Genomic DNA, 21,863 nt, shown 5'->3' with positions numbered 1-21,863 from the left:
TCTCACAGCCCACACAGCTCTCACAGCCCACACAGCTCTCACAGCCCTCACAGCCCACACAGCTCTCACAGCCCACACAGCTCTCACAGCCCACACAGCTCTCACAGCCCACACAGCTCTCACAGCCCACACAGCTCTCACAGCCCACACAGCTCTCACAGCCCACACAGCTCTCACAGCTCTCACAGCCCACACAGCTCTCACAGCCCACACAGCCCTCACAGCTCTCACAGCTCTCACAGCTCTCACAGCCCACACAGCTCTCACAGCCCACACAGCTCTCACAGCCCACACAGCTCTCACAGCCCACACAGCTCTCACAGCCCACACAGCTCTCACAGCCCACACAGCTCTCACAGCCCACACAGCTCTCACAGCCCACACAGCTCTCACAGCCCACACAGCTCTCACAGCCCACACAGCTCTCACAGCCCACACAGCTCTCACAGCCCACACAGCCCTCACAGCTCTCACAGCTCTCACAGCTCTCACAGCTCTCACAGCCCACACAGCTCTCACAGCCCTCACAGCCCACACAGCCCACACAGCCCACACAGCCCACACAGCCCACACAGCCCACACAGCCCACACAGCTCTCACAGCCCACACAGCTCTCACAGCCCACACAGCCCACACAGCCCTCACAGCCCACACAGCCCTCACAGCTCTCACAGCTCTCACAGCTCTCACAGCTCTCACAGCTCTCACAGCTCTCACAGCCCACACAGCTCTCACAGCCCACACAGCTCTCACAGCCCTCACAGCTCACAGCCCTCACAGCTCTCACAGCCCACACAGCCCACACAGCCCACACAGCTCTCACAGCCCACACAGCTCTCACAGCCCACACAGCCCACACAGCCCACACAGCTCTCACAGCCCACACAGCTCTCACAGCCCACACAGCTCTCACAGCCCACACAGCTCTCACAGCCCACACAGCTCTCACAGCCCACACAGCTCTCACAGCCCACACAGCCCACACAGCTCTCACAGCCCACACAGCTCTCACAGCTCTCACAGCCCACACAGCCCACACAGCCCACACAGCTCTCACAGCTCTCACAGCTCTCACAGCCCACACAGCCCACACAGCTCTCACAGCCCTCACAGCCCACACAGCCCACACAGCCCACACAGCCCACACAGCCCACACAGCCCACACAGCCCACACAGCCCACACAGCCCACACAGCCGACACAGCCCACACAGCTCTCAGCCCACACAGCTCTCACAGCCCACACAGCTCTCACAGCCCACACAGCTCTCACAGCCCACACAGCTCTCACAGCCCACACAGCTCTCACAGCCCACACAGCTCTCACAGCCCACACAGCTCTCACAGCCCACACAGCTCTCACAGCCCACACAGCTCTCAGTCCGCTTTACCCGCACTGCCCCCTGAGGTCAATTGCTGCCTGATTGCGCCCATAGCGTACTGTTGTCCTTTTTGTTGTTGTTTGTCCACCATTTTGTTGTGCCTGCAGCCCGTCCCTCCCCCTACGCTCACGCCTCCCAGCTCCCCCTCCCACCCACGAGTCACCAGGAACGGCCAGGCTGGGGTTCTCTGTGACTAGCTTGACTCCTTGGAAAGCGGTTGCTCCACCCTTCCTCCCGACCTCATAGCGCTGCTGTGGTATCGTAGCGCTGCTTCTCCCCATTGCCATATTTTTAACTAAATTGTTTCTGCATCCGTTCTGTAACGTAGCGCTCCGCTCTGATTACTTTGTGTATAATTTTACTTTGAGTATATTACTTTATAGTACCTGTAGAGCTGCTTCTCCCCACTGCCATACTCTTATTGTAATTGACTCAGCACCCGGTCTGTAGCGCTCCGCACTGCTCCTCCCCTCTGTCATAGCTTAAATTACATAGAATTGGAACCCGATCTGTGGCGTAGTGCTCTGCATCGCTTTGTCTGGTGATTTCACTTATTGTGATTTTATTTATCTTGTGTTACACCGCTAGTCCACTTTACCCGCACTGCCCCCTGAGGTCAAATGCTGCCTGATTGCGCCCATAGCGTACTGTTGTCCTTTTTGTTGTTGTTTGTCCACCATTTTGTTGTGCCTGCAGCCCGTCCCTCCCCCCACGCTCACGCCTCCCAGCTCCCCCTCCCATGCTCCGCCCCCCTCCACTTCTCAACTTATGACAGATGCATCTTCGCGCAGGGTCCACGCGCAGCGGTCGCGCCAAAGGTAAGCCCGTCTACGCCCGACCGCGCCCAGCGCCATACCCCCTGGCCCCCGCACCGTCCACCCCCCCCCCCCGCATTACATACGTCGCCTCTACCCTCCTAGCCCTAAACCCCGGCCGACTTCCCAACTGCGCCCAAGCCGCCCCTGGACACACCCATGGACCCTTCACCTGCAACTCCTGCAAATTCGACGGCACCAAGACCAACTCCACATCCACTAACACCAAGCCGAGACCTGACACCAACCACCTAAAATGCATCCTGCTCAACACCCGCTCGGTCCACAGACACGCCATCGACCTTTGGAATCTACTAGACACCATCTCCCCGGACGTCGCCTTCCTAACAGAAACATGGATGAACGCCTCCTCAGCCCCAGACATCACCATTGCCATCCCGGAAGGCTACAAGATCATCCGGAAAGACCGCACCAAGCAAACAGGAGGAGGCATCGCTATCGTCCATAAGAACTCCATCCGCATCTCAACCAGCTCAGACGTCAACCTCGCTAGCGCCTAACACCTTCACTTCCAGATCCACACTGACCCCAAGACCACTCTCAGAGGCACCCTCCTCTACAGGCCACCAGGACCCCGAGCACAATTCAGTGAAGACATCACTGACTTTATCCCCCTACACGCCCTCCCCTCCGAGGAATACATTCTATTGGGAGACCTCAACTTTCACTTGGAAAAAAACAACGACAGCAACACCACCACCCTTCTGGACAATCTCGCCAACCTCGGACTCAAACAACTTGTTAATACCCCCACTCACGACGCAGGTCACACACTCGACCCTATCTTCACCTCCAGCAAACATATCTCCTTCAGTCACACCACTGCTCTCCATTGGACGGACCACAGCTGCGTTCACTTTTTCTACAAAAAGACCACAACCCACAACCATCCTCAAACCTACTATGCGAAGAAACTGGAACAAAATCACCATCGACCAGATCTCCTCATCGCTTCTTCAAAACCCCCCTGCCCACTCTTCGAACCCTAACCAAGCAGCCATTAACCTCACTCAATGGCTAACCAACAGCGCCGACAACCTAGCACCACTGAGAAAAGGTCAAATCAAACTAGGCAACAAAAACGCCCCCTGGTTCAACGACGATCTTAAGAAATCCAAGAAACTCCATCGCTCCCTTGAGAAGGCATGGAAAAAAGACCCAAACACCAGTACCAGGGACGCCTTCAAAAACTCCACTCGCATACACCACCAACTGATCCGGACTGCCAAGAAAGCCGCCTTCAAAGATCGACTCGACAACAACGTCCACAACAGCAAGGAATTATTCAACATTGTCAAAGAGTTTACCAACCCCGCTGCCAACTCTAACGACATCACTCACTCTCAAGCCCTCTGCGACTCCCTAGCTTCGTTCTTCCACGACAAAATTGCAGACATCCACAACAGCTTCGACAACCAACCCGGAGACCAACCCACCCAACCTTCCGCCGTACCTTCACCTCCCTTGAACATCCTTAATGACTGGAACCCAATCTCCACTGAGGACACCATCCGCCTGATGAACTCCATCCACTCAGGATCCCCCACTGACCCATGCCCTCACCACATCTTCAACAAAGCTGATTACATCATTGCACCACACCTCCGAGACGTCATCAACTGCTCCCTTAACTCCGCCACCTTCCCGGAAAGCTGGAAACACGCCGAACTAAGCGCCCTTCTGAAAAAACCCACAGCGGACCCCACCGAACTCAAAAACTACCGCCCCATCTTGCTCCTTCCATTCCCGGCCAAAGTAATCGAGAAAGCTGTCAACAACCAGCTCGCCGCCTTCCTCGAAACCAACAAATCCCTCAACTCCTCACAATCTGGCTTCCGAGCCAAACACAGCACTGAGACCGCACTCATCGCAGCAACAGACGACATTCAAACTCTACTGGACAATGGAGACACAGTCGCCCTCATCCTCCTCGACCTCTCCGCAGCCTTTGACACAGTTTGTCATAGCACCTTAATACAACGCCTCAGAAACATCGGAATCCAAGGAAAAGCACTGGAATGGATCACATCGTTCCTTGCCGGAAGAACTCAGAGAGTCCGCCTTCCACCATTCAAGTCAGAGGCCACTGAAGTCATCTGCGGCGTGCCACAAGGATCCTCACTCAGTCCCACCCTCTTCAACGTATACATGAGCCCCCTCGCGGCCATCGCACACCAACACAACCTCAACATCATCTCCTACGCTGATGACACTCAACTGATCCTCTCACTCACGAAAGACCCTAACACCGCCAAAACAAACCTACATGAAGGAATGAAAGAAGTGGCCGATTGGATGAAGCACAGCCGTCTGAAACTGAATTCCGACAAAACAGAAGTCCTTATCTTAGGAACCTCCCCCTCTGCCTGGGACGACTCCTGGTGGCCAGAGTCCCTTGGAAAAGCTCCCATCCCGACAGACCACGCACGGAACCTGGGCGTCATCCTGGACTCCTCGCTCTCGATGACCAGACAAGTCAACGCCGTCTCATCATCGTGCTTCAACATTCTTCGCATGCTCAAAAAAACTTTTCGCTGGATCCCCATCGAAACTAGAAAAACGGTCACCCACGCACTGGTCACAAGCCGCCTAGACTACGGAAACACCCTATACGCCGGCACCACCGCAAAACTCCAGAAAAAACTCCAACGCATCCAGAACGCATCAGCCAGACTCATACTTGACATCCCGCGTAACGACCACATTTCCGGTCACCTGAAAAACCTCCACTGGCTCCCCGTCAATAAGAGGATAACATTCCGCCTCCTAACCCACGCACACAAAGCACTTTACGAACTTGGACCCGAATGCCTCAACACACGACTTTCCTTCTACACCCCGCCCCGCCAGCTACGCTCCTCCAACCAAGCCCTTGCTGCTGTACCTCGCATCAACAAATCCACCATGGGAGGAAGATCCTTCTCCTACCTGGCGGCTAAAACCTGGAACTCACTTCCCACCCACCTTCGCCTCACTCAGAACCACCTAGCATTCAGAAAGCAACTTAAAACATGGATATTCGACAAGTAACTCCCCACCCTTCTCCAAGCGCCTTGAGACCCTCTGGGTATGTAGCGCGCTATACAAATTAACTGAATTGAATTGAATCCTCTCCATGTGTGTGTCATATCTATTTCAACTTTCTGCACTGATCACACCTGTGGCCGACATCTCTCGGGGTTGTCATAAGGATTTTCTGATACTAGACGACTGCCTCTGACAGGCCAGGTGGGTTGAGGCAGCGTCACTCACAGGAAAGGCCAGGACAACTCACGCGTTGGGAAAATTCTGGATTTCACTATAGCTCGTGACATGTGAGTGGTCTTCCAAGGTCCTGCTGCTTGTTCAGAGTTACAGACCCCGGAGACATTTCTCAGCGACACATAAGGCCACCTCGCCTCACAAAAGTGAGATGCAAGGGTCTTACAGCAAAAGTTTACATTTCCATAAACAAGTACACATCCCAGGTTTGAGTCTTGTGGATTAAACTCCATAGATCCCGTTAAGGTGTCAGAGGAACCGGCTGTGGTCCAATTTCTGAGACCAGAGAGGCTGGCAAAGAAGTGCCCCACAATGCACTGCGAGGTCCCCTCCCAACCTTACCTCCTCGGATCTCGTGAGGGTTAGCAGCTGCGAGAGCTCCATCCTGCGACCGCGGGCGGCTCCAGGAGCCGGAAGTGTCCTCGTGACACCGGCTCAGTCCACAGACAGGTCAGCAGGAGAACTGGAAGGAATCCAGGCGGGAGAGGAGGCTGCTCCCCCCGTGACAGCTCCCCGAGCCGCCGCCGCTCCTTCTCCCGGCATCTACCGCCTCTGCTTCCACACATGCCGCATCCCCGCCAGCCCAGGGGTGGCAGGGGGCCCCGCAGGGTGGATCAATCTCCCGGGACCCTCAGCCCAGGCTCCCGCTCTCTGCCGGCAGAGACAATATCCAGGGAGGGTGCCTCGTGCAAGCTGCTCTCCTTTGCTGCACCCTAGGCACTACACCGGGGCTCCGAGAGAACAGCAAACTTGCCAGCCCCATCCCAGATGCCGCACCCGCCCCCTCCCCTCCTCCTCCCCGCGGCAGCAGAAAGAGAGGAAATGTGCAGGAACTGACTGCACCGCCGAGGTGCCCCCGTCCATTGTCATTTCCCGGCCCCCTTTCCTTCCCACAGCCATTGCCTGTAAAGAACAGTTTAAAAGATGTACAAACACTAGTGACTTTGTGAGTACACTCATATTTGTACAAGCAGTTTGTTTATCTTCCTGTGAGTGTGTGGGCGTGGCGGGCAAGGGTGCAAACTTGTGGGGTGCCTTAAAAGTTTTAAACCTGATTTACTTTCCTTCGAACCAAACTTGTACCGGACAAGCCATATTTTCCGATATATTCATCCAGAACAATTCTTTTCAATGAACCTTACAGGTTGATTTATCATTTCAAAGGCAACAACCCTCAATGCCGACAAGCTGTAACAGCAACCCATGACGCACGCAAGCCCCGACCAGCAGCCACTTCCCTTTCCATGATTAGTGTGTGCAGAGATTTTCAGTACGCTCATAGGCCAGGGCAACTGTCACTCAAAGACGTCCGGGACAGCCATGAGACGCTTGAGGTGGGAAACCAAAACATAGGTTGAGCCATTGAAAGAATGATTATGTAAATGAACATTTAACGATAAATCTTAACAAGCACCTACGAGGACACGGACAGCGGGAGGGGGTGGGGGGGGGGCGGGAAAGCACACGGACAGCGGGAGGGGGAGGGGGCGGGGAGGCACACGGAGGGGGGCGGGAATGGACAGTGCATCTGACCCGAGCTCCAGAAACAGATCACTTTCAGTGAAAGGGGAGGGAACGGGAAAAAACGAAACTCCGCCCATGGAAAAAATCTCGGGAACGCCCCTGAATCTGGTCCGGCCTTGACGGACAGATCTCTGTTCCAATGGCTAGCCTCCATTTATGGAGCTAGCCAATGGAACAGAGGGGCGTATTCAAGAGTCCCTTACTGAAGACTAGAGATTTCTCCTGGGGCGGAGCTTACGCTCCGTGCCCCAGGCGAAACCTAAAAATGTTGCTGGCAGCAATTACAGGACTAGGGGACTTAGTCCCCTGTCATGAAGTTAGTAAAAAAACATGATATAAGGGGACAGGGTAGGGATATTCTGCCCATCTAGGTACCACAGAGCTTAAAACTAAGCCACATCGCACATCTGTTTTATTGGACATTTATCATTTGATCTGGAAAGAAAACCGGAGAGCAACAGTAGAAGAGTATATCTGAAAAGTGGACCAAACTGAGTTCAGAGATAGTCACATGCCTTCCTCATAAAACTAGGATATTTCAACACCCATATCTACACAGAGTAGATGTAAAATAATAGATCCTAGGCCCAGAGGAATAGTTGTATCCATAACACTGGAACTACATTATGGGGTCAATAACGGATGCAAGGAGTGGCTCAGTGTTAAGATATATTCTTATACCCCTTTTTTCTGCTGAACTAGTGAATCCCAAAGGATCCTTATATTGTGCATAATTATTAAAAAAGAAATGGATACATACACAAAACAGAATAGCATAAGTAGAATCCATGAACATTTAATCCCACACTGCATCTTTGACTTTCCAGCACTGGAAAGGATAAACCCTAGCCCTTAAGTACAATTGGGTCTGGACAGACCATACTACATTTTCAGAAGAGACAGTTTTGGAAATTCAATATCCAAATTGTGCTCACTTTAAGATTCTCACACAGGTTCACTCTCTACTTCTCCATCCTACCTGAATGGCAAACACTGAGGCATCCATTACCAAGAAAGTGCCTATAAATGGCAAATGTATACAATTAAAAGAAGAGAGTTTTAAAATGTTTAATACTGATTGTACATTGTGGCTAGCTACAGTGACCACCTTGTTTTTGACCAATTTCGGTCAAACCTCCATTTTAAAACATCACACCAAAACTCCTTCATTCCCATAGAGTAAAAGAACAGTACAAAAGGTGGTTGTGGGACCCCTCTAAATCAGTCATCACAACTTCACGAACACCCTGGTGAGCAGAAGGCAAGACACTCCCTGTTGGATCTCAATTTGAGAAAAGATCAAAATTAAGCAGGGAAAATAGTGTGATATAAAAACATTTAAGAAATATTCTTTACATAAAAGTGGAAAGGCTAGCCTATTAAACTGTAGTCCTCATCTTCCAAGAATTTCCATTTTGAACCTACATTTTTTAAGTGTTACATGAAAGTCAGGCAATGCATAATTTAACTGACCCACTTTGCATAAACGATTGTCTGGCTAGGTTTACAAAATTCAGCTCAGAACTGTAACCCAATACTATATATTAGGTACTTATTTCACCACATTACAACCTTCTACAATTGGTAAAGAATGTTCAATATTGACAAACATCATAAAATACTGACATTAACTCCTTCCATGCTGCCGCGATTCTGCGCCTGTGTGGCAAAATCGCGAGTGGGCGGGTTTATGACAGCCCCCAGCCGTCATCAGCACACGAGCGCCGTAGTGCATGACGGATGGGGGCCGTCATCAGCATGCAAGGGGTTAAAAGTCACTCATAGCCTCTGAACTCTAGATCCTGTGTAAGGGAAGTAATAAAACATCAGAAAAAGAATCCACAGAAGAGTAAATATAACTAGAAATAAATCTAAACATGACTTGATTAATTAATCATTTCAATCGTACATGAAAAAGTAATGATACATTTTATACAGTTGAATAGATTTTATTTTCGGTTTTTGATCAAGTCTGATTCTAACTCTTTGAACAGAGAAGCGTTCTTCAGACAAGATCTGATTGCAACAGGAGCACCTCAAACACAATGTGGTGCCCAGAGAACAATGTTGTGCGGCGGGGTGGTGTACTAGACTAGTTGAAAGAAAGTTTTTAAAAAAGCTGTGCTATTGCCGTGGATATTGGCAAAATATAATTCGGACATTAGACAGCACAATGTATTTTTTCCAGTCTAACAACTACAGATTCACGATAGAAGGCATGGGGAGACAATTTGCTGAGAATCTCAAGCTCTTTTGGTCACTTGTCGAAATGAGGATTAGAACGGAGATCTCCTGTATGATAAATTTAAATCTTTCCGAGAACAGCTGTGCTTAAGTCTGAACTAATTACTCTTTCACTAAGTCCATGCCACACTGGTGCCCCAGCAAAACCAAAGGAAGAAGAGTTACCACAATAGGTGTAAACTGCTAACGTTTTCTCTTTTAGAAGTGTCATTCCCTACTAAAAATGGAACGGAGATCTGGGAGGAAGATTAAGGAAGGGAGAAGGGGTCCATCTCATCTACACCAGGCTGCTAAAGGGATCTAAAAAAAAAGGTTCTGAACTTGTACGGAGGTGTAAGAACAGTAGGGTGATTTAAGGCAGGCACTACTGGTCTTTTTCCAGGAGGCCAATAGCTTGCCAACCATTCTGTGTATTACCACAGTATGAGAAGGAGGCCAGATGGGGTAGGGTTTTAGAAATTATTTGATTAGGGATCGTTCGACTGGAGTGCCTCATTCACCTGTGGAAGCATTAGATGGGCCTAGAGACAGAACACCTGCTCAAATACACTAAAGATATTTTAATTTACTCTGACATAAAACCCACAATACACTAGAACAACAGTTCCCTGTGCTGGAAGAGGGACTCAAAGTGAAGATGAGAAAACACAAACATTGAAGTTACTTCCTGTATTCAGTCAGTGAAGACACAGTGGTTTCATACTTCAGAAGGGTAAAATTGAAAATGATCCCTGCAGTCAAACTACTACTGGCCATGTGGATAGGGTCTTTTTTTTAAAATTTGAACCATTTTCTTCCTGAGGGTCACGCAACAGTGCAAGCATGGTACCCTTACCCAACTGCATGCTTAAATGCATCATAGGCTCCATATCCCGGCCTCTTGTACTTGTCATCAAAGACCCAGGCAGTCCTCTGGAACAGACTCTCCAGTTGCTCATCCTTGGTGTACTCCAAGACCTCAGCCACATGGCGCAGGATGCTGTAAACCTACAAGTCAAGCACACAAGGTAAAACAAGCATTAGAAATGCAATAGGTCTCGCAGCATTAGAGTTAGTGCTTTTAGAATTGTTAATGGTTTTTTTTGTAAATCTTTAGCATGAGGGTGAGGGTGAGTGAGGGTGAGTGAGGGTGAGTGAGGGTGAGTGAGGGTGAGTGAGGGTGGGTGAGTGTGAGTGAGGGTGAGTGGGGGTGAGTGGGGGTGAGTGTGGGTGAGTGTGGGTGAGTGTGAGGGATTGAGGGTGAGGGGTTGAGGGTGAGTGAGGGTGAGGGGTTGAGGGTGAGTGAGGGTGAGGGGTTGAGGTTGAGTGAGGGTGAGGGGTTGAGGGTGAGTGAGGGTGAGGGGTTGAGGGTGAGTGAGGGTGAGGGAGGGTGAGGGGTTGAGGGTGAGTGGGGGTGAGTGAGGGTGAGGGGTTGAAGGTGAGTGAGGGTGAAGGTGAGTGTGGGTGAGTGTGGGTGAGTGTGGGTGAGTGTGGGTGAGTGTGGGTGAGTGTGGGTGAGTGTGGGTGAGTGTGGGTGAGGGATTGAGGGTGAGGGGTTGAGGGTGAGGGGTTGAGGGTGGGTGAGGGGTTGAGGGTGAGTGAGGGTGAGTGAGGGTGAGGGGTTGAGGGTGAGGGGTTGAGGGTGAGTGGGGGTGAGTGAGGGTGAGGGGTTGACGGTGAGTGAGGGTGAGGGGTTGAGGGTGAGTGAGGATGAGGGGTTGAGGGTGGGTGGGGGTGAGTGTGAGTGAGGGTGAGGGTGAGTGAGGGTGGGTGAGGGTGAGGGGTTGAGGGTGATTGAGGGTGAGGCGTTGAGGGTGAGTGAGGGTGAGGGGTTGAGGGTGAGTGAAGGTGAGGGTGAGTGAGGGTGAGGGGTTGAGGGTGAGTGAAGGTGAGGGTGAGTGAGGGTGAGGGGTTGAGGGTGAGTGAGGGTGAGTGAGGGTGAGGGGTTGAGGGTGAGTGAGGATGAGTGAGAGTGAGGGTGAGTGAGGGGTTGAGGGTGAGGGGTTGAGGGTGAGTGAGGGTGAGGGGTTGAGGGTGAGTGAGGGTGAGGTGTTGAGGGTGAGTGAGGGTGAGGGTGAGTGAGGGTGAGGATGAGGGGTTGAGGGTGAGTGAGGGTGAGGGTGAGGGTAGGTGAGGGGTTGAGGGTGAGTGAGGGTGAGTGAGGGGTTGAGGGTGAGTGAGGGGTTGAGGGTGAGTGAGGGTGAGGGTGAGTGAGGGTGAGGGTGAGTGTGGGTGAGGGTGAGTGTGGGTGAGGGTGAGTGTGGGTGAGGGTGGGTGAGGGTGAGTGAGGGTGAGTGAGGGTGAGGGTGAGGGATTGAGGGTGAGGGGTTGAGGGTGGGTGAGGGGTTGAGGGTGAGTGAGGGGTTGAGGGTGAGTGAGGGTGAGTGAGGGTGAGGGGTTGAGGGTGAGGGGGTAGGTATTTTGGGATGCGAGGTGACACCGCCACGAGACCTTGTCATAAATGCATAAAAACATATCCCTATAAAAAGAAAACAAAACACGAGATAAACAACATCCCTTAAGGAAAGTTACGTGCTGTGAGCCGCGGGGAGGGCTGTCGGAAACACCTACGGAACTGACATTTTAGAAACGCGTGGGCTGCAGGATTAGTGCCTAGCACCTCTGATCACGTCCCCTGAGCAAAGGCTCATACGTACACGCTCAGCCGAATCTGGCTAAATGGATTTAATTTAACCATGCCTGCCAACTAAGTCTTAAAAAAACCAACAACAAAAACACACACTTCATCACCACCTGCCCAAGATGCCCATTTGCTACAAATACGAGGATGCTTCAAGGCTTCGGGGGAAGTTTACTTCACTAGAACCAAGGATGAATGAGCAGTTACAGATCAAAACCATTAGCTCTTAACAACGATGGCCGAAGTACTGACCTGTAGGCCCTGGTCCAACGTTGCACGTAAAGGTCCTATTTGTTTACTTACTGAAACACCGGGAAGGACCAAACTGCCAACATGCAGCAGATACTCTATTAGAAAACAAGTAAACGAAATGACAAGGTAATTGTAGAAAAAGACACTCCAGATGTGTGGGTAAACAAAATAATGTTGAATCTGAAAGGGAGATCAATCAAAGGGATGAGAATACATTCAGCTGTATAAAACGTGAAAAGTCAATAGGGCTATGTGTGATATCACTAGTAGCGAAAGCTGATGTGCCGGGACGTGCTAAGATTGTTAAAGAAAAAGAATTATTGCGTGTAGTGCGCGCAAAATATTATGCCAAAACATTATTAATCTTACCAGTTGCCTCCACGGAGAAACGGTATAGACGGAGGGTCAGTAGTGATCAGGAAGACAACGTCCTAGGAACATAAAAAGGGGTCGAACGTCTAAGACACATACAATAACTTAATGGAGGCGGCATAAACAAAGGCTGCAGAGTTACGGGTGGGCAAGGACTCCAACTTACTTAGAAAACAAGACGGACGGAAGACAGGGGAGGGGGAGGAGAAATGCGACACGGAGGGAAGGGGAGGGGGCGGAGCGGGGAGGGGGCGGAGAGGGGAGAGGTTATGCCAAAACATTATTAATCTTACCAGTTGCCAACGTGAGCAAATAAATCGTGAAATATGACGTAAGTGGAGTAAAGTGCGTGATAAAGTGTTGACTGCTCACATGTCTAAAAATGCAATAACATCCGGCAACGAAAATATAGCGCCTAATGTCTATTTGTTAATCAGAAAGAGTAGTTGTGCGTAAATCTGGGTGGAACGAAGGCCGGAGCGGTGATATGCCGTCAAAGTTGGCTAGGCGTGAGTGACACGTTCCAAAAGGTTCAATGGAGGTGAATCATGAAATATAATTTCAGGGGCACGTACTTACTCAAGGTAGAATAATTGCCTCCACGGAGAAACGGTATAGACGGAGGGTCAGTAGTGATCAGGAAGAAAACGTCCTAGGAACATAAAAAGGGGTCGAACGTCTAAGACACATACAATAACTTAATGGAGGCGGCATAAACAAAGGCTGCAGAGTTACGGGTGGGCAAGGACTCCAACTTACTTAGAAAACAAGACGGACGGACGGAAGACAGGGGAGGGGGGAGGAGAAATGCGACACGGAGGGAAGGGGAGGGGGCGGAGCGGGGAGGGGGCGGAGAGGGGAGAGGTTATGCCAAAACATTATTAATCTTACCAGTTGCCAACGTGAGCAAATAAATCGTGAAATATGACGTAAGTGGAGTAAAGTGCGTGATAAAGTGTTGACTGCTCACATGTCTAAAAATGCAATAACATCCGGCAACGAAAATATAGCGCCTAATGTCTATTTGTTAATCAGAAAGAGTAGTTGTGCGTAAATCTGGGTGGAACGAAGGCCGGAGCGGTGATATGCCGTCAAAGTTGGCTAGGCGTGAGTGACACGTTCCAAAAGGTTCAATGGAGGTGAATCATGAAATATAATTTCAGGGGCACGTACTTACTCAAGGTAGAATAATTGCCTCCACGGAGAAACGGTATAGACGGAGGGTCAGTAGTGATCAGGAAGAAAACGTCCTAGGAACATAAAAAGGGGTCGAACGTCTAAGACACATACAATAACTTAATGGAGGCGGCATAAACAAAGGCTGCAGAGTTACGGGTGGGCAAGGACTCCAACTTACTTAGAAAACAAGACGGACGGACGGAAGACAGGGGAGGGGGGAGGAGAAATGCGACACGGAGGGAAGGGGAGGGGGCGGAGCGGGGAGGGGGCGGAGAGGGGAGAGGTGTGACACGGAAGAGAGGGGAGGGGGAGGAGAAATGCGACACGGCGGGAGGGGGCGGAGCGGGTAAACAAAGAAGGACGTGCTCGCGCACGCGCTTTTAAGGTCAATGCGCATGCGCATAAGCTTAATGCGCATGCGCATTGACCTTAAAAGTCACGGGCACTGCAAGGAATCGCCACGATTCCTTGCAGTTAGATAAAGAGTTGATGAGCCCCTATAGTCTCGCTTGCTCGATGCGCATGCGCATCGACAGGCGAGACCTAAAAAAAACTAGTATACAATGGGAAAATTGTGTAAAGAAGGTCTAAAGATCTTGAACTTCATTTGAAGGCCTTACCTGCAACTCTTTATTAACATTAGTATCAAACCAATTAACAGGCCCTTTAAATATAAAGTTTTGACTACATCAAAGGAAAGCGTAGGTGTTTCATATTGTATTCCCAAACTGTTAAAGATTCACCAGTGATGGCGACTGTGATGTTTTACGGTAGAAAAGCGAGGGGGGAGGTATGCAACTGCCAATTTCTGTGGACTGTACGTAGAATTGGAAGGTACAGACTGCACCAATAAGTTCTGCTTGAGTAATTGTTTTCATATTGCAAATACTAGACATTCAGTGCTTTGCATCAAGGTACACATATCGACTTGAAAACCTCCCATCCTTCAAGAAATGGCCGTATCTCCTAATAGCTATGACGAGACAACACTCTGTAAGCATTTTAAAGTTGGCACAGCGTATTTTTGGCATGTGAGTTAACAGCTATTTACAAATTCAAATCTACAGTTTTCAGAGAGCCTGGCTGAAATTGCCTTGTGCCATTCACGAATTTGGTGCAGGTTTGCACAGTTTTTTAAAATTATTTATTCATTTATAGAGCACAACTATCATCCATATGAATCATGGCACTGAGAAATAAAACAAAGAAAGCAAACAAAAAAATTAAAGGAAAAAAGGAAACGGAGACTGGAATGAATTAGTAGAATATATAGTCTTTGGGGCTTTTTCTAAAAAAAGAAAAGTCAGCAAGCTGCCATAGACAAAGTGGGAGCTTGTTTCAAACTTGTGAGCCCAGCTCTTTGAAGTACCTGCCACCACAGTAACTTTCATGAAACGGAGAACAGTAGCCAATGAGTTAGACGCCTGTACAGTTAACGCCGACATGGAAGAAAAAAGCTTTCCAATATTGTCCAAGCGCCTGCCCTCTTTATCAGAGGTGCTGTAAGTGGGGCGTTGAGCTGCCGGAGTAATCACTGAATCCGGTTTGGGATGGCCTATAAGGCAGGCCGGAGCGTTGTCAGGAGCTCTACATTTTTTATCCAATCTTGGCAAGACTGGAGGAATTAAAGAAGGATTTTGCATTATTTTGATGCATTGATCCCAGACATAATCTATGATAGGCATAGATCGAACAGATTTTATGAAAGGTTCCTTGAAGTCGTAAAGGAAACAGTTTGGATGGTTAGAAGGCATTGGAAGTTGAAAACGTTGTGCTGCTCTTTCCTGGAGATTATGGAATCCTCCTATATCTTCTGGAGGCGAGTCTACCTGAGGAGGTAATGACGACGATGGAAGAGGGATAACAGTGGTCCCATTCGTCAGGATGTGACTGAGAATCCTGAATTTCCCCTTCTTCTTGTGGCTCATCCTCCTCCTCATCCGAAGAGGGGGGAGGAGGCACAGACACTTCAATGGCAGGGGGAGGTGGAGGTGGAATTTGCGCCATCTGAGGTGGAGAGAGAACTGGAGCAGGAGACGGAGCAAAGGTAGGGAACCCCTTTTTGTAGTCTGAAATCATAAATTGCAGGTCAGAGACCAGGGCTGAAGGAAGACAAACCATCCGTGGCTGTTGATGATGGCTCTCGTCTTGATAGTACGCCTGCTCATCCACATCGTGATCCTCATACTCAGAGTCCTCCTGATATTTAACATGGAGTTCAGAAGGACTTCTTGCAGCCCGAAACATACTGTCCTCGTCAGAATCATCATCTTCGTCCAAAAGATGAGGGAAGCAAAGGTTGGACCCTAGTGGGTGATGTCAGGGAAGGTGTGAGCCTCGGCTTGCTGAATTTCTGCTGAAAATATGTATTTCCTGTCTTTGATTTAGGTGTCGACGACAAAGAATCATCGATGATTACAAGGGGCACCGTCGCCGATGAAGGAACTCTCGTCTACGCCAAAATCGTCAGACGGGATCGTCGACGAAGAGTGAACTGCCGTCTTAGTCGTCGAGCGAGTCGTGGAGTACGTGCCGTCGACGGAGACGCCGTCGACGAAGGGATGCCGACGAGACTGAAATAGTGGAAACTGTCGCTGTCGGCGAAGTCCCTCCAGCAGCTATATAAGGAGATCTTGTCATCGTCGAGACGATCGTCGACAAGATGGTAGTCGACGGGGCTGAGGAAGGCTTTTAAAAGTGTGTTTCACCCTCTGTGGAGGAGTCAGCGGGTCTGAAGCTGGTTTCTGTGAACTTTGAAGGGGAGGAGGCTCCCTGGCAGGCAAATTCTTAATTTTTGAAGCCTCTGAAGACTTTTTGTGGGTCTTCTTTTGAGGTTGCTGCGAAGGACCTGGAGAGACATCTCTGGGCCTTTTTTGAGGGGTATCTTGATGAGCTCTTATTCTCCTCAGAGGACAAGTGGTCTTCTTGGTCCTTAAGCCTCTGCAGGCAAGTCAAAAGCCTTCCCTCACGGTCTTTTAACATTTTTGTAGAAAAGGTATGACATAACTTGCAGTCTTTAGGTGAGTGGTCCGGATACAGACAGTCCTATGTTGGTTGTTGCCGTGTAACCTCTTCTTCTTGCAGGTACCACGGGGCCTAAAAAGGCCTTTTGTAAGAGTGTCCGACATGAAGACAGTAAGGATTTCACTCAGACAAAGGCAATCCTGAAGGAAAATACCTTGAATCCAAGACATAATGAAATCTGATCAGAGCTCAGTGGAGACTCCCTCAGCACGACGTGCAGTAGAAAATCTGAGGGACTAGAGCTCCTTCCAGGAATGTTCCAGAGGGTGGTGACAGCTGATTGGTTGTTCTCTAGAGTTTGGTCCTTATTACAAAAGGACCTGGATATGTTACTAATGTGAGGCCTTAGGCCTATTACTTTCTATGTCTAATGGGACATTACTTTACTTATGTACCGGGGAATCCCATCTCGACAACGGGGAATGATTCAGGCATGTGAATCTTTGAAAGATACCCAAATACTGGATTATTTCGAGAATCAGCTTGACAAACACTTTCGGGAAACGTACTGTTTTAGCAGAAGCTCTGTGTACCTTAGAGGGCCCTTTATTGTCAGCCCTGGCTACCTACTCCAGCACACATTTTAGCATATTTAGGAGTCTATGAAGGCCTCTAGAGTTCTACAATTAAATACACTGCACCATTCCACTCTACACTCCTCCTCTCTACCCTGCACCACGCCGTGCCACTGCACTCTACGCCACTGCACCACTACATTCTATGCCACTCTATGCCAATGCATTCTCCTCAACTCTGCGCTCCTGTACTCTATGCCAATGCACTCTATGCCACTGCACTCAGCATCACTCATCTCTATGCAACAGCACTCCTCCCACTCTACACCCCTGCACTCTGCTTCTCCACTCTACTGCACTCTCCGCTAATCTACACCACATCACTCTACGTCCCTGCACTCTACTATGCACCACTCTAATCTATGCAACTGCATTCTACAACGCTGCATAGTACGCTGCTGTATTCGATGCTGCTGCACTGTTTGCCACGGCACCTTACTCCACTGTACTCTGCAACACTTTATGCCACTGAACTCTACACCAGTCGAATATATGCCCCTCAACACCACTCTACGACACAGCACTCTACTCTGCACAATTGTACTCAATGCCACTGCAATCTACTCAACACCACTGCACTTTACGCCACTGAACTTTACAACAATCTACTCTGCACTGCTGCAATCTATGACACTACAATCTATGCTACTCTGCACCACTCCACTCTATGCCATTGCACTATGCGGTACTTTTCTCTACACTACTGTACTCTATGGCAGTAAACTCTGCACCACTGCACCTTAGCCCCTATTCTCTATGTAACTCTACTCTACACCACTTCACGCCATTGCACTCTACTATACAACACCCTAATCTAAGCCACTACATTATACGATGCTGCATTATATGCCATTTAATTCTGTCACTGCACTCTACGCCACTACACTCTGCACTACTCTACAACAGTCCACGCTACTCTAGTTCACTGTTCGCCACTATACGTGACTCCCCTCTATGCCACTCCAATACACAACACTATGCCACTTTACGCTAAGAAGCTCTACTCCACTCTTCACCATTCCACTCTACGACACTCCACGCATCTAACTTTTAGCCATGCTGAAAAGCAGCAACGCTGTTATACAACATGGCTAAAACACATTGGCAAAGCCAACAGCACTTGCCTAGGCGAGACCTATTGGCTTTGTCAATGCTTGTTTTCATCACACTCCTATTTCTGAGCTTTAGAGTTTTTTTTAAATTGGACTTCTTGTAGATACTTTACCACAGTGTGAGAGTCCGGACTAGTTATCTGTAACTGAAATAGCTGCTTAAGTAGTGGCCTTCTAAACTGAGAATTTGAAGGACATGGCTTACCAGTAAATGATGTTGATAATGCTGGCTTACACTGGGGACACCTACCATCCACCTGCCTCAATAGTAGATAGAATGTCTCTATGCTTTGCAAGATTTCGTGGGCACACTTTCCAATTTCCGAATTCATAAGAGCACTCCTTGATAGCCCCCGACACAACAGGGAATTAAACCATTTATCTGAATTTACTGTTCTATCTCTCCATAGCGCACTGGTGTATCTGTTTAGATACTGAGTGCTACATAAAAGTCAAACAAATATGCATTGAATCATTAGCAATGTTAAAATACATTTCTCTTTACCATTTCACAATAACGCTGTCTGGGGCAGTTAATAATGTGCAAAAAAAGTTCACAGCAATAAATGCAAATAAAATAATCTGAGACAAATGTTCTACATGCTATGTCCTCCGGCAATCAAATTTCCCACTCCCAGCTCAAAGTTACAGAAAGAGCCTATTACACAAACCCACTCTTGTGCACTGCACCCATCAAAGATGAATAAACTGGAGTGACCATAGACTGAAGACTTTTAGTGGACCATATCTTTCATGTGTTTTGATTCAAAGAAGAAATACTTGCTCCCAAACTGCAGCTTTCATCTGCAGTATTCTTCTAGCCAACAGTAAGCTCTCCTACCAGGCGGCCTTAAGACTTTACAAAGCTGCACGGCAGAAAACCCAGGCGGCCTTTTTTGAGGACAAAATTAATACGTCCGCCAACTCCTCTAAGGAGACCTTCAAAATTGTAAAGCAATTGCTTAAATCCTCCATTCCAACCACCAACCAGGAGTGCACAGAAGCTAGGTGTGACTTGCTTGCAGAGTACTTTGACATCAAAGTACAACGAATACTTGACTCCCTCCCACAGGCTGTCCCCATTGCAGGCGATGAAGCCCTCTCGGTCCCGATCAACACACCCCGGATGGATAGCCTTAGAACCATCTCTATGGACGATTTCCGTAACACGCTCTCTGCGGTGAAGAGTGGTTCTCCATCTGACCCTACACCCATGTACATCCTTAAACAAGTAGCAGATACCATCACCCCCCTTGCAACGGATTTATTAAATGCCTCCTTCACTAAAGGTGTGGTTCCACCTAGTTGGAAGCAAGCAAGAATCAAGACACTCCTAAAATCTCGCTGCTACCCGGTCTGGGGAAAATCGCTGAAAAAATTGTAAATCAGCAGCTCTCTGGGTTTTTAGAAAGCAATGACCTGTTAAGTGGCTCGCAAACGGGCTTCAGCCCAGGTCAGGGCACTGATACAGCCCTTATAGTGGTAACTGAGGAGGCAAGGTGCATCTTGGATTCAGGGGCATCAGGAGTTCTGATCCTCCTGTATCTAAGCGCTGCATTTGATACGGTGGACCACAAAATACTAGTCCACCGTCTTGCAAGACTTGGGATTACGGGAATGGCCCTGAAATGGCTGGAATCCTTTCTGGATAAACGAGCATTTAAGATCTGGGAAAATGGCATTATGTCCAAATCTACTCCCCTCCAGTGTGGAGTCCCCCAGGGCTCATCCCTGAGCCCTACCCTGTTTAATGTATACATGGCCCCACTGGAGGAGGTAGTAGCCCCGTTCGGGATTAAATGAGTCACTTACGCAGATGACACCCAACTAGTCGTCTCGCTGACGCAAAAAACGTGATGCTCAGACAACCTCTCGGCCTGTCTCTCTGACATCTTCTCCTGGATGACTAACTCCAAGCTCAAATTGAACGGAGCAAAAACCGAGATTTTAATTCTGGGTCACCAATTTTCCTCCCTACCCAATACATCTTGGCCCCCCTGTATGGGTGAGGTGCCCCCACCAAAAGACAAAATTAAAAGCCTGGGGGTATGGTTCGAGCCTGAAATAACCTTCAGGTCACATGCCCAGAAAGTGGCAGGCATATGTTTCGGCTTGCTCCGAACTGTGCGGAAAGTCCTCCCACTGCTACCCTTCCAATCTAGAAAATTACTGATTCAGGGACTGATCTTGTCCAGATTGGACTACAGTAATGCGCTGCTCCTGGCAGCCCCAGAAGCCACTATTAACACCCTACAACGAGTACAAAACGCTGCTGCCAGGATGCTCATGGGCGCCCCAAGAAGAGCTTCTGCAAAACCATTTCTGAAAGCCCTGCATTGGCTCCCAGTTCGTGAGCGCATTTCCTTTAAATCATCATGTATGGTCCATAAAGCTCTCCAAGGCAAAGGACCTCAGGCACTAAGAAGCCTGATTCGCCAGTACAGACCTCCACGTGCCCTTCGATCAGATCTTGAAAATTTGGCCATAGTCCCCAGAGTCAGAAAAGCCCGCTCGGGAGGCCGCCGCTTCTCTGTAAATGCAGCAAAGACCTGGAACGCTCTCCCGAGAAATATTCGCACTGAACCATCCATTGTCAAATTTCGTAAATGTCTTAAATTTTTTCTCTTCCCCAAAGACCCTTAAAAACTCCTACCCCCTTTTAGAGCTTATTATTTGTCAGGTAGCGCTGGTACGCTTACGGGCAGCCATGCGCTTTATAAATCCAATTTCATTTCATTCATTTCATTTCATTTCTATCTATTCTCACCAGCTAATAACCTTCAACTTGGCTTCGACCTTGTGGCATTAATTCAGACAAAGTCTCATTCATTTCTTTCACTCAACTTATACGTTTTCTGGCTTCTATTGCTCTCCCATTCACAAGGCAATAGTGTTGTACCACAATATTTTATATATACCAGCAGTTTATCTACACGCGCACTTGATTGTAGCACTTGCAGCAGATCACTCAAGCATTCAAATAACAAGCATTTGCAATGCAATAGGTCTCGCATTAGGAAAGTTTGATCTATTGGTATTGTAAATGACAAATATTTTATTTATGTGTTGGTTTTTAAAATAGCGAAATTAATAGCTTTGTCATTTACAATGCCAATAGTTTTAACTAACGTGATACCTATAGTATTTGTAATGCAATATGTGTTGTATTTACATGACTTAGATGTATTAATATTACTAATAACAATGGCTTTTATTTTTTTTAATAATGAATACTTACATAAAAGTGATTGTATTTTATAATGGCAATAGCTTAAACTTTTGTAAATAACTTTTGGGAAGATTATGTTCATTGTATTTTATGGTGATGAAAATCCAAGAACAGCAGTGAAATATTAACATTTTTTTGTGACATTTGTAAGCTTGAAACATTGAGAGAACATATTAGATATTAAATGATTGCACAGACTGATGCTGTGGTGCAGTGGCGTTGAGTGGCGCAGTGGCGTTGAGTGGCGCAGTGGCG

General features: G+C 48.6%; 1 protein-coding gene across 1 annotated transcript in view; it reads right to left on the bottom strand.

Annotated features, from left to right (window-relative positions):
• The window catches only part of EIF2S1 (eukaryotic translation initiation factor 2 subunit alpha), a 132,869-nt gene that overhangs the window by 62,764 nt on the left and 48,242 nt on the right, over positions 1 to 21,863 (bottom strand). Inside the window, exon 4 of the mRNA XM_086937124.1 lies at positions 10,081 to 10,232. Within this exon, the coding sequence (XP_086793250.1) occupies positions 10,081 to 10,232 (152 nt within the window). The remainder of the gene's footprint in view (positions 1 to 10,080; positions 10,233 to 21,863) is intronic.

Source organism: Lissotriton vulgaris, chromosome 9 (genome assembly GCF_964263255.1).
Source record: "Lissotriton vulgaris chromosome 9, aLisVul1.2, whole genome shotgun sequence".
Taxonomy (NCBI): Eukaryota; Metazoa; Chordata; class Amphibia; order Caudata; family Salamandridae; genus Lissotriton; species Lissotriton vulgaris.
This window is presented reverse-complemented; position numbering and strand designations above follow the sequence as displayed.